This window comes from Colletotrichum costaricense, assembly GCF_030867565.1.
Source record: "Colletotrichum costaricense strain IMI 309622 chromosome Unknown Scaffold_8.1, whole genome shotgun sequence".
Lineage (NCBI taxonomy): Eukaryota > Fungi > Ascomycota > Sordariomycetes > Glomerellales > Glomerellaceae > Colletotrichum > Colletotrichum costaricense.
The window spans coordinates 2,294,627-2,306,781 of record NW_026848237.1 but is presented as its reverse complement, the minus strand read 5'-3'; the positions used below and the strand labels follow the sequence as shown (position 1 = coordinate 2,306,781).

General features: G+C 56.0%; 6 protein-coding genes across 6 annotated transcripts; 3 read left to right on the top strand and 3 right to left on the bottom strand.

The window, feature by feature from the left end:
* Window positions 1-313: 313 nt before the first annotated feature.
* CCOS01_08782 (Mov34/MPN/PAD-1 family protein) lies at window positions 314-1,587 on the bottom strand (the record flags this gene model as incomplete). The annotated part of the gene is made up of 2 exons (XM_060456943.1): window positions 314-1,315; window positions 1,477-1,587. 2 exons carry the CDS (start codon window positions 1,585-1,587, stop codon window positions 314-316), a joined length of 1,113 nt encoding a protein of 370 aa, XP_060313217.1.
* A 513-nt stretch (window positions 1,588-2,100) lies between these two features.
* CCOS01_08781 (uncharacterized protein) lies at window positions 2,101-4,447 on the top strand (the record flags this gene model as incomplete). The annotated part of the gene is made up of 4 exons (XM_060456942.1): window positions 2,101-2,113; window positions 2,172-2,273; window positions 2,339-3,089; window positions 3,148-4,447. 4 exons carry the CDS (start codon window positions 2,101-2,103, stop codon window positions 4,445-4,447), a joined length of 2,166 nt encoding a protein of 721 aa, XP_060313216.1.
* Window positions 4,448-4,737: 290 nt separating this feature from the next.
* Window positions 4,738-5,485, bottom strand: CCOS01_08780 (ribosomal protein L17; the record flags this gene model as incomplete). The annotated part of the gene is made up of 2 exons (XM_060456941.1): window positions 4,738-5,145; window positions 5,270-5,485. 2 exons carry the CDS (start codon window positions 5,483-5,485, stop codon window positions 4,738-4,740), a joined length of 624 nt encoding a protein of 207 aa, XP_060313215.1.
* Window positions 5,486-6,109: 624 nt separating this feature from the next.
* Window positions 6,110-7,105, top strand: CCOS01_08779 (uncharacterized protein; the record flags this gene model as incomplete). The annotated part of the gene is made up of 2 exons (XM_060456940.1): window positions 6,110-6,130; window positions 6,260-7,105. The coding sequence occupies 2 exons, from the start codon at window positions 6,110-6,112 to the stop codon at window positions 7,103-7,105; spliced, it is 867 nt and encodes a 288-aa protein (XP_060313214.1).
* Window positions 7,106-7,561: 456 nt separating this feature from the next.
* On the top strand, window positions 7,562-8,317 carry CCOS01_08778 (uncharacterized protein; the record flags this gene model as incomplete). Its single annotated transcript, XM_060456939.1, has 1 exon — window positions 7,562-8,317. The coding sequence occupies one exon, from the start codon at window positions 7,562-7,564 to the stop codon at window positions 8,315-8,317; it is 756 nt and encodes a 251-aa protein (XP_060313213.1).
* A 772-nt stretch (window positions 8,318-9,089) lies between these two features.
* Window positions 9,090-10,754, bottom strand: CCOS01_08777 (aldehyde dehydrogenase; the record flags this gene model as incomplete). Its single annotated transcript, XM_060456938.1, has 3 exons — window positions 9,090-9,115; window positions 9,174-9,515; window positions 9,569-10,754. The coding sequence occupies 3 exons, from the start codon at window positions 10,752-10,754 to the stop codon at window positions 9,090-9,092; spliced, it is 1,554 nt and encodes a 517-aa protein (XP_060313212.1).
* Window positions 10,755-12,155: the final 1,401 nt, after the last annotated feature.

Genomic DNA, 12,155 nt, shown 5'->3' with positions numbered 1-12,155 from the left:
AATCATCATTGCAACTGCCTAGCGCATTCTACCCTAGGCCGTCTAATTCTGCCACTGCCATAACGCCATGATGGTTTTATCAAGTGTGGATTCCTCATGATGCCATGCTTGCTAACCTTGCGGCAGAAAATTCCCCAGCATCGCGGGCCAGCTTGTCCTAGGTCTCTTTCAACCTCTCGACCTCCTATCTCCTTTTTAAGGGGTGTTAGGTTTGGTTCAGTCCTCTCTTCCACATGGCTTTTTGCATGTCAAAGGAGAAATTCCTCTCTTTTTCTTTTCTTTCTCAAACAAATTAGCTTGTCCCCTTTTTTCTTTACTCGGTAGGTTCCCTCGGCTCGCGAGGCTCGCGGGGCTCCCTGGGCTCTCCCCTCTGGCCGCCACCACCACGGCCGCCGCCGCGTCCACCGCGCTTGCCGCCACGCTGACCACCCCGCTGTTGCTCGCCCTTCTCGCCGCCCTCGGTCGTCTTGCCCTCGCCGTCCTTCTCGCCGCCGGTGAGGTTGGCAACAGCCAGCCGTTGCGACAGGTCGATCTGGGTGCGAATGGTGTTGGCCAGGTAGGAGACCATGAGGACGTCCTGGATGTGGTTGTTGAAGTCGTGCTCAATCTGCTCGGGGTCGACCTTGGGCGCGAGGGAGAGGGCGTTCATGAGGTACTGGCCGAGGGCCTGGTTGGGCTCCTCGTCCTCGTCGAGGATACCGTTGACCCAGTCGCTGACGCGCTCGATGAGGTTGGCGCCGGACTCGATGGAGCGGGCGAGGCCCTCAATGTCGGAGACGACGGGTGCGGTGCGGTCCTCGGTGTCCTTGGCCATGGAGATGGCCTCGAGGGCGCTGCGCTCGGCATCGCCGTACATGAGCTTGTGGGGCACCTGGATGAAGAGGCAGCTCTCGGCGGCGCGCTCGGCGTTGACGGCGACGGGGGCGGAGATGTAGCATCGGGCCTCAATGTCGGAGGTCGGGTCGGTGCTGATGGTGAGGTGGACGGCGGGGTGGGGGAAGGTGCCGGTCTCGGGGGAGGCGAAGAAGTTCTGGATCAGGGCGGAGAAGGAGTTGAGCTCGTGGGTGGTGGTGTACCAGCCCAACAGGGACTCGCGCGGGTTGGCCTTGAGGGTGAGGGCGAGCATGTTCTTCTGGTAGTCGACGTCCACCTCGACCTGGTCCTCGTTCTCGGTGTGGGGGATGGCGAAGCAGGAGCGCACTTCGACCTCGGTGCCATCTTCGGAGCGGACACCAACGAGGGCGCCGATAACGCGGGTTGATTGCGTATCGCGGATGTCTCTTCGCACGGCATGGTCGAGAATGGAGAGGATGGCCTGGAAGGAGTAGGTGGGGTTAGCGACGAGTAATTGGGGTTCCCCACGGGGGGTAAGCTGTATTAATGATGAATGTGTATATATGTCATGGCCTTGTTAAGGTCTATGACATGTCTCGGGTAATGATATCAGGTCCTGCAGCGTAGCAAGATGTGTCGTACCTGGGGCTGGATGTTGACGGTGAGCGGGGCAATGTTGCCTGGGATGCCAATCGTGGCCGGCGCGATGGGCCGCGACAGGTGGAGGAACTTCTCGGTTTCGGCGACAGCCATGCTGGGCAGGTTGGATCTCGGGTCGTCGAGGTTCTTTCGAAGGGGGAGACCTGCGGTTGAGGAGGAGATATCGAGAAGAGGAGGGGAGGGGGAGGGCGGGTTTCGGGTTGGTGGTGATGCGCGGGCCAAAAATTGAAGAGTGGGTTTGGGGTCTCTGGTCGGAGCGTTTTTTCGCGATAGGTCGCTTCAAAAAATCGTCGAACTCTTTCGCTTTCTCCTAGTGGGCGGTTTGCCGATTTTGCGATTTGTGGTTGGCCCCTACTGGGTTGTGCGCGCTAAGATAAGACACGATAACGGTCTCTGTGGCGGAAGTGCCCCGCTGTGGCTAGTGACTACCTAGTGTGGGATTTTCTGCAAGGCTGATATGGCCGACTTATAACTTTTTTTCCGTCGACCAAGTGAATGAGTTTTGCTTCGGTGAACAACACTTTTTAATCTATTTTTTTCTTTTGAAAGCTCATACATTGCTGTCTGTGTTTACTCAGAACTTGCACTGACAGAAAGTAAGATATAATGGGCCCAAGAGGTAGAGGTCGGGCCGGATTCCGGGGAGGAAGCAGAGGCGGTGCCCGTGGTGGTGGCAGAGGAGGTGCAAGAGGAGGCACAAGAGGGAGAGGAGGTGCGAGAGGCCGAGGTAGAGGAAGAGGAGGCAGAAGATTCGATACTGCACGTCTGGAAGAAAAAGAGTATGTTTAACCTTCCCGAACATTTTATGAAAATTTATGATAATCTAACACTGTCAGGACTTCAGATGATGAGTCCCAAGAAGAGGGAGACTCAGAGGCAGAGGAGGATTCTGATGTCTCCATGTCTGATGATGAGGATGTAGATGAGCAGCCTCAAAACACACGGCCTTATATGGCGCTCCTCCAAGGATTTAAGGAGTCTTCAGAGCCAAGTGCCAAAAGACGGAAGCTCGAGAGCGGCAGACCAGAAGCGACCGCCAAGGCCGAGTCCGAGTCCGAGTCTGAGTCTGAAGCTGGATCTGGATCCGAGTCTGAATCTGATGGCGATGAGGCCGAGGAGGAGGACAAAGATGTTGACAGGGTCGAGGAGGCTGAAGACCCAATGGCTGATTTGGAAGAGGAAGCGGAGCAGAGCGACGATGAAGACGACGTCGATGCCTCAGATCCGTTCGACAGCCACTTCGCTACCCCTGACGAAGCTGTGACGGCGAAGAGAGTCAAGGCGATCCAGAAGAATGACTGGACTTTCAAGCGAACAATGTCCAAGGTTTCAAAGGCTGTGGTGACATACCCTCAAGCGGAAGGAACGGACGCCCCGACGATCCCATCACCGATCTCCGGCTTGGATAGCCTCAAGCTCAAGCAAAAATTGCGGGAGATCGCCTCGAAGAAGATTGGCTCACTCGATACGCTGCAACGAGCGATTGCTCCGACGATATTCAATTACAACGACGTGTTGTATGATAACCGAAACATTCAGAACTCCAACGGCTTACGGCAGCTTGTATGCTTACACGCCGTCAATCACGTCTTCAAGTAAGGGACCTACCTGGACGTGACTTGCCTTGAATTTCAAATGCTTACATACAAACAGGACCCGAGACAGAGTCATCAAGAACAACTACAAACTCTCGAGAGAAGAGAATGCCGATCTCGAGCTCAGAGACCAGGGCTTCACGCGCCCCAAAATCCTATTCCTACTGCCAACAAGACAATCCTGCCTAACGATTGCAAACACAATCGAGGACATCTGCGCGCCGGACCAGCGGGAAAACAGAAAGCGCTTCGACGATGCGTACACTGACGAGGACGTCAAATTCGGAGACGACAAGCCGGCCGACTTCCGCGACCTTTTCGAGGGCAACGACGACGACATGTTCCGGATCGGTATGAAGTTCACGCGCAAGACCGTCAAGTACTTTTCACAGTTCTACAACTCAGACATCCTGCTTGCCAGTCCCCTGGGCCTGCGCATGGCCATCGGCTCTGACGAAGACAAGAAGAAGATGGACTACGACTTTCTCAGCTCCATTGAGATGGTCGTCGTTGACCAGGCTGACGCCCAGCTCATGCAGAACTGGGAGCACGTCGAGTACATTTTCGAGCACATGAACCTCCAGCCAAAGGACGCCCACGGCTGCGACTTTGGCCGCGTGCGCAGCTGGTACCTTGACGACCAGGCGAAATATTTCCGCCAAACCATCGTCCTCTCCGGTTTCAACACGCCCGAGCTCACCGAGCTCTTCCGCACGCAGTGCCACAATTGGGCCGGCAAGGTCCGCTTCCAGGCCGACTACCCGGGCGTCCTCACGCAGCTAGGCATCAAGGCCCGCCAGACCTTTTCCCGCTTCGAGTGCCGCTCCCTCGAAAAGGAGCCCGACGCGCGCTTCGACTACTTCGTCTCGGCCATCCTCCCCTCCCTCATCAAGCGCGCGAGGGACACCTCGGGCACCCTCATCTTCATCCCCTCGTACCTCGACTTCGTCCGCGTGCGCAACTACTTCTCCGCCAACCCGGCCGTCGCCGCCCTTTCCTTTGGCACAATCTCCGAGTACGCCGACGTCCCCGAGGCCTCTCGCGCCCGCTCCCACTTCATGACGGGCCGGCACAAGGTGCTCCTCTACACGGAGCGAGCGCACCACTTTCGGCGGACGCCGATCCGCGGCGTCCAGCGCGTCATCATGTACGGCCTGCCCGACAACCCAATCTTTTACCGCGAGATCGCGGGAGACTACCTCGCGCGCAGCGAGCAGGATATGAGAATCGAGCCTGGACAAGGTACCGTGCGCATCATGTTCTCAAAGTACGATGTCATGAAGCTGGAACGCGTGGTCGGCACGCAGCGCGTAGGCAAGATGATCCAGGAGAAGGGCGATACCTTTGATTTTGTGTAAGAACAAGGAGAAGGGGGCAAGATGGATGTGTTTTGCTGCCATATTATGGCAGAAGTTAAAAAGTTGTCTTTTTGGAGCTTCCGTAGTATACATGTATACCCTACACGACAGTAATCTATAGACTGGCCAGGTATTTCCCTCTTGATAATACACCATTCTTATCAGTTACATTTTCTTCTCACGCCACATCGTCCTCTCTGCTTTTGAGCAAAATTTTTGCCCCTATCCAGCAGACGACAGACCTCCTATACCGACTGGCATTGCATCAAAACAAAAGCCTCCACTCGGCTTTACGCCTTCTTGGCGGCCTTCACCTTCTTAGCCTTGACCTTGGCCCCTTCCAACAACTCCTCCTTCTTCGCCGCCTTCGCATCCGACCGGGCCGTGAGAAGCCTGAAGCTGGCCACCATGTCGTCGAACGCCGTCTTGCCGTCCTTGCGGTACCTCGTCACCTTGGCGACGTTCTTCTTGGTCAGGTCGGTGCTGCGGTGGCCGGAGTCCTTGTCGTGGGCGACGGCCTTGGCCGTCATCATGAAGCGCACATCGCGGGGCCCGTCGACGAGCTCGAGGATCGCAGAAGGCGCCTGGTCGTAGGTGCTCCGGGGCTCGGTGCGCAGCACGCGCGTGTAGCCTCCCGGGCGCTCGGAGTAGCGTGTGCGGAGCTCGCCGAAGAGCTTGGGGAGGAGGTCGTGGGGTGTCTAACGTTATATCCTTTTGTCAGTTTCGGTTCGTTCTTTTCGAACCTCGTCTCTGTTTGGGGACTAGTAGCTTCTTCCATCTTGAAGAGCTGCCGAGACCACCAGGGGTGTTTGTCCAACTCACGTAGAGAATCGCCTGAGCTTTCCGCCTCGTCTCCTCGTTGTCGCGCTTCGCGTAGGTGATGAGCTTCTCAGCGAGGCGCTGGGCCTCCTTGGCCTTAGCAAAGGTGGTGTGAATGTGCTCGTGGGCGACGAGGGAGGTGACGAGGCCGCGAAGCAGGGCCTGTCGTGCCGACGAGTTGCGGCTCAGATGCCTGTACTTGGTGAGACCTCCCGCCATGGCTGCTGTGAATGTGTTGAAGTCGTCTCAATTGAGGGAGAGAAGTCGGCGGGAGCAACCCGTTTTGTTTCGTTTCGTTTTCGTCCGTAGGCTGCAGAGGAACGGCTGCTCTGCGTGGTGAACAGGGCGGTGGACTTCGGAGCAGTTTGGGCCTATCGAATCGAATTGGATCGTCAAAAAAGCCGTGCTGATAGCCTCTGGAGTCGCTCGTTGCAATCCGTCGGCTGTCGTCTCCCAAATTTTTGGCGTAGGGTGGTTCGGAGCCTCTGGTTGGCTTAGAGGGACAATTAGGCGGGGACTGTAGTTCAGTGTTCCTGCCGCCAGGTGCTAAGGTACCTTGACCCCTGCCCGTCGCCGAAATCCACCCGGGGAGGCTGAAAGTCGCTCGCCCGCTCGCAAGCCCGATTAATTAACGTCATTCCGCACCGAAGCTGCCCGTCCCGCTTCTCGGAGGTCAATTCAGTGACAAGCGACAACGCCAATTCGATTCGACTTCCTACGACGTGCTTGCTCCAATTGCATCATGAAACCTTGAAGCCGAATATAATCTACGGAGAGGAACTATAATATCAAATCCCAGTCTTCAATTGCGCCCGTCGCATTTGGACTGGATCATCAGCCATCATGGGCTTCACCACTGGATTCGTACGCTACACTCCCTCATCCTCTCTTTCTCTCTCATTCTTTCTCTTGCACTCCAGAAACCTATGACGGAGATTTTATACACGCACTATTAGCATATCGTATAGCTAACTATCATACCTCATCAAACAGACCGGCGGTGTGACCGTAACCCTAGGCGTAGCCTACCTCACAGTCCTCGCCCACCAACGCAACCGCGAAAGCCAGTCCCACACCCTCCGCACCCAACACCACGTCCTCTCCTCCCTCCTCGAGCCCCAAATCCGCATCCCTCCGCCCCTGACCCGCGCCGAACAGGCCGTCAAGGACCGCGAGACGCTCCTCACCTCTGCCAAAGACCGTTGGAACCGCGAGGTAGAGAACGCCGTTCGCTGGGCGCAGCGCACCGACTGGGGCGAGGTGCGCGAGGGTCTCGAGAGCGGCGCCGCGCGCTTCTGGGGCGGCACCATTGAAAAGGCCGGCGAGGCGGAGCAGGCCGTCGAGAAGAGCGCCGTCCCGCTGGCCAAGGAGGCTTCGGCCAAGGGCGCTGCCGCTGCGGAGGCGACCGGCGCGGAGGTCAAGAAGGAGGCGCGCAGCGCGTGGGAGCGCGCGAGGGAAAAGAGCCTCGCTGCCGAGGAGGCTGCGCGCGCCAAGGCCGCCGAGGCGAAGAAGCTCCTCGACGCGAAAGCCGCCGAGGCCAAGAAGGTTGTCGACAGCAAGGCCGCCGAGGTCAAGGCCGTCGTCGGCGACGTGGTGGACAAAGGACGGCAGCAAGGGGAGGCGGTGCTCGTGGCGGCGAAGCAGGCGGTGGGCGTGGCCGAGGACAAGGTCAGCATCAAGGCCGACGGCGCGGTGGCGCCCGCGACGACGCCGGTACAGAAGGCGCTGCACCAGCGGTACGAGAAGCCGAGCGGGTTGACCAAAAGCGTCAAGGAGGTGCTGGCGGAGCGGTACCGCAAGATGGACGAGCAGGATAATACGCAGCTTCGGGGTATTTGATTTGCCGCGGTTTTTGAACCACCTCTCTCTCCCGATTGTCGACATGACAGACGTGGGATTGAGGGGGGCGGGAGGAGAGCGGATGGTGGGATTATTGTACTACCAACCAGACCACACATATAGAATGAAAAACGGCAAGCCTCTTCTTTTTGTTTCTCTTTTGTGGAATCGTCAGTCTTCTTCTCTGGTTCCCGCGGGCGGAAGTGGGACATGGACAGGTGTGAGTGGTACAGCCGGGCCGTTTTTACTCAGATTTCATTTGCCTATAGGTTCTATCATTCAGGGGGATCGCGGAACGGTGGACGAGATCCGAGATCGAGAAAATCGAGGCTTCGCGGAGGACAAGACAGATCAGCGTCTTCCAACCTTACCCACGATCATACTCTTATGTCGAAAAGTAAATCACCCCTTTACAGACTCGAGACTTAACGCCATCACCGACTCAAAGTACAAACAATGACCACCGCACCTCACCAACCATGCCCACGACAACATCAGCACCAAGGACCGCGAGCGACCCCCGCCCGCATCTTCATCCGCCTCCGCGACCGCGTCCAACTCTTCCTCGAACGCTTCGTCGACGGAGACACCACGGCACAAGCCGGCTTCAGAACCTACAAGGCGCACCGGGACGCGCGATGGCTCGCCAGAGATCGGGGCCTTGCGTCCGCGGCGCTGGCCGCCGTGTCGAATACCGAGGATGAGCCGAGTCGCCGCAGTAGGAAGAGGAGTGCGGCTATGCAGCAGGGTAATCTGGATGTTGCGGTTGGTGGTGGTGACGATGTCGATGAGGGGCTGGTTATTCCCAAGACTAGGGAGCAAGGCAAGGAAAAGCAGATGACGGGGATTCTAGCCCACGATTCTGGGAAACCTTCTACGTTGGAGACGACATCATCAGGCGGGAAAGAGAGACGCCAAACTAGGACCCCTTCCCAGCTGCACAGTCTCTCTAGATCAAGTACGCTCTCATCCATCGTCTCCTCGACCTTCCTGGGAGGTAGTCAGAGACAGCAGAAGAGAAGAAGGAGGAAGAGAGACAGGTCGGACGCTAGGCCGGGCTACTTTGACCCGGACCCGTCACCTGCACTCACCAAACCACCCCGCGCGCTGGCGTCGGTGGTGATGAGAGATGACGATGATAGGTTGGAGATGAATGTGCCTGTTGAGTTGGCGAAGGGGTCTTGGGGTGTTCCTGTTGGGACTGCGAGGTGATTTTATGGGAATTGGTCAGGGCACACTTCTATTTTGTCGAAACTCGGAAGTTTAGGAGGCAAGTTGTTGAGGGGTTTAGGAGGTGGCCGGTGAATTCGTCTTCCTCCACAACCCTTGATCTTTGCTTCGCTTTGGGTTCAATTCGTGATCGATGAAGGGTTCTCTCCTTTTTTCTGTAGGTCATCTTAGAATTTGCAAAAAAATAGTATGCAACGTGAAACGAAAGAAATGACCTTGATAGCCATACATATTGATTTCATTTGATGACGCAGGATCTCAAATCTCTTATCACGAACAATGCCAATATTTAACGAACGTCAAAGGCATGCTTTTTGCCTTCTTTACATTACTATCGCATAACGTATAGGAAATGGTATATAGCACAGTACCATACAGACTGCGTCTGAGATGGGGGATAGTACCAAGGCTTCTCTAAGCCTTACATTCACACCCCCTATTTTCATCCCAGCAACATGAGTCCCTTCACTCCAAGCGAGTGTGTCCAACGACAAGTCGAAACTTTTTTCTCGCGTGTCCCCCAGTATCTCTCCAAGGCAGGTCATATCTGAAGGGGGACTAAACTTACAATCAAAGGAAAAAGGTGCGCGAGGGCATGTGTTGTGATGAGGTTGTGGTTCTTTTTTGGTAAGAAAAAAACACAGTGACAATCGCACTTGGGAAAGTGTGTTTGGGTACCAGAGAGACGAAACAGCGGAGGTGAAGTGTGATAAACGCTCTTTGTGTTTGAAACTCATTCTTGCAACCCATAACTTCATCCGATCAAAGTCCTAAGAACGCCTTCGCTGGGTTAGGGTGTACATACTTACCAGGGCCAAGACCCATCTCAACAACGCACCTGTAGCACCTTTCGCGCCGAGCCCCAAGACCAACTTGACCCAGTAACCCACCCCGCGGGCCTGAATACCATTGCGGTCAAAGTCGGGCTTGTCATTTGTCATGCCTTGAAGGCGCTTGAGCTCCTTGGGGGAGTACGGCATGTAGCGAACACGGATGAATTTCTCCAGCCACGAAGGAGTCTGCGCGACGGAGCGACGGTGGGTGAAGGCGTCGAAGGACGCGCGACCGCGGTAGTTGCCCGTGCCGGAATCACCGACGCCGCCGAAGGGGACAGTCGACATGGAGGCATGGAAGAAGCCGTCGTTGATGGTGGCACCGCCAGAAGTCACCTCGTTGAGGACTTGCAGCAAGTTAGTATGGTCACCTGTCTACAAAACAATGGGCTTTGCTTACTTCGCTTGCTCTCCTGATCATTGCCAAAAGCGAAGAGCGCCAGAGGCGTCCTGTATACTTGGTTCGCAATGTTGATTGCGTCGTCGAGGGTATCATACGGCATGATGGCGAAAACTGGGCCGAAAGACTCATCCTTCATGACGGAGTCGAGCATGGAATCGACCAGCACGGCGGTGGGCTCAATGTAGAGCTGGTCCTCGTCCAAACCACCACCCATGACAATCTTTCCGTTCGTCTCGTCAATCATCTTCTTGATGCGTTGGAAAGACTTCTTGTTGACAATACGAGAGAAGTCAGGGCTGTTCTTGGCGCCGCTGGGGAAGAACTCCTTGTAAGTAGCGTTGAGGCCCTGGATGAGTTGCTCGACGATGGCACGGTCGGCCAGGATATAGTTCTGAGAAATGCAGACCTGGCCGGCGTTGAGGCACTTTGACCACATGAGACGGCGAGCGGCGAGCTTGACGTTGGCGTTCTTGGTGACGAAAGCCGGGTTCAGACCACCCAATTCGAGGGTGACGGGCGTGAGGGTCTCAGCGGCCTTCTTGGAGATGATCTTACCGACGGCAGTGCTGCCCGTGTACATGATCTTGTCCCACTTGACGTCAAGAAGAGCCTGAGTCTCCTGGACAGCACCGTTGATGACGGTGTAGGCCTTGGGGTCAAGAGCAACCTCGAAGATCTTGGTCAGGACCATGGCGGTGGCTGGGGCGCTCTCGGAAGGCTTCAAGACGGCGGTGCAGCCGGCGGCGATGGCGCCGATGATGGGAAGAAGGGTCAACTGGACGGGGAAGTTGAAAGCGCCGATGACGAGAACCATGCCCAGGGGCTCCTTGCGGATGCGCGGCTTCAGGGCGGCGTAGGTGAGAGGCACATCCTCGCACTTCTCCTCGGCGGCGAACTTGCTGAGGTTCTTGAGCATGTAGAGACAGTCATTGGCGCACCAGTCGACCTCGGAGAGGACGGCCTCGTGCTTGCACTTCCTCAGGTCCTTCCGCAGTGCATCGCAGAGCTGTGGGGAGTAGTCCTTGATGGCCCAGTAGAGCTTACGGAGCTGGAGGGTGCGGTACTTGAGATCCTTGGTCTTGTTAGAGCGGAAGGTGGCGCGGATGGTGTCTGTGAGGCGGTAGATGTCGTCGGTTGAGGTGTGAGTGAACTCGGCGATCTTTGTGTCGGTTGCGAGCGACATTTTGATGGCGTTGAGATGTGCGGTTCTTCAGTGTGTAAGGGACGGTGCTTCTTTCCTGGACTTCCTTTGTTGCGATGAACCGGACCTAGGGAGAGGAGAGATTCGTGAGGGGAAGTTGGCAATGGTCGGGATTCGGGGTCGCGGAAAAGAAGAGAAGGTGGTGTTGGTGGTGGTAGATAGAGTTGTAAGGGTTGCCTCGACTTATGTAGTCCGAGTAGCAAATATCAGCAGCCAAGCCGATGCAGAGGGCGTCGGTAGCTTTGTAGGGGAAAAGTGATGGATGCGACAGAGCTCCACCTGTGCTCGGCCTCCGTGTCGCGTGGGTGTGATGGATAGGTACCTTAGTTCGTACGCGAAGTGAGGTACTGTGTAGCAAGGTAGAGAGGCACCTTGAATGTGCGGGTAGGGACTTCCGGGCTTAGAAACCTCGGCGCATGAGATGGCCTAACAGGCGAGGTATCTTATTAAGGAGAACGTAGGAAAAGGTCAACCGGGTCCTTGGGATAAGCTGAATCTTTTATTGATTGTCAATTTCTCACTTCTGGGACGTGGCCAGCAATATTGTTATCCCGTGGGTGGCGCGGAAAATGAACTATCTGCAGTATTATGGGTGCAATGGCTGATGGCGGGACTTGTATGATGCGAGTGCGAGTGGTGATGTATTACTTGTCTGACCCGTACAGCAGAGAGAGGGGACGGGATACCTTAAGGTGAACGCTGGTGAGTGCAGGCAGGGGGGAAGGGAGGCAAATGCGCTGCACTGCACGTTGGAAACGAACTCGTTTCCCCAAGAAGGCGCGGGCAGGGAAGCTACGGGAACGGTGCGGTGCGCTAGACGCATGTGAACGGCACCCAGCAGCACTGCTATCCTTCCTTTCCCCTTCATGGTATACCTTACTAAAGGTCAGGTAGAGAGTACTACGACAGATCCGTAGCGAATGGCGCCGCATAATAGGACGGACAGGGAAAGGAGGCATAGATGTCCCGACGGAGCGGGCTGCGACGGGGACACCGTCCCGTCCTGTCCATGTCCTGCGTTGTGGTCCATCTGCCAACGCTCTATCTTTTCCATAAGTAACTATTGCTATCGTGGTCGTGGAAGCTCTTCGTTCTTCTCTAGTTTGTTCCATGCCCCAAACTAGAGAATCAACGAGCTGTCTTTTGAAGAGACTAATAGCTTCAGGTGAACCGTCCATCCTCACGGTCCATGTCAGATAACACTTAACAAGATTGACGAGCGCATGCTTGAGCTTTGAGGTTTCCTTAGCTAAAGTCCGAGGCAAAAAAAGCTTGGGAGCTCTAGCCAGGTCGTGCCAGGCTAACTTGGTTAAGACGGGATCACCCAAGACGGCGCCGCCGCTCGCCAATCCCGGTGCTCCGTTTCTTCCCCACATAGGTACA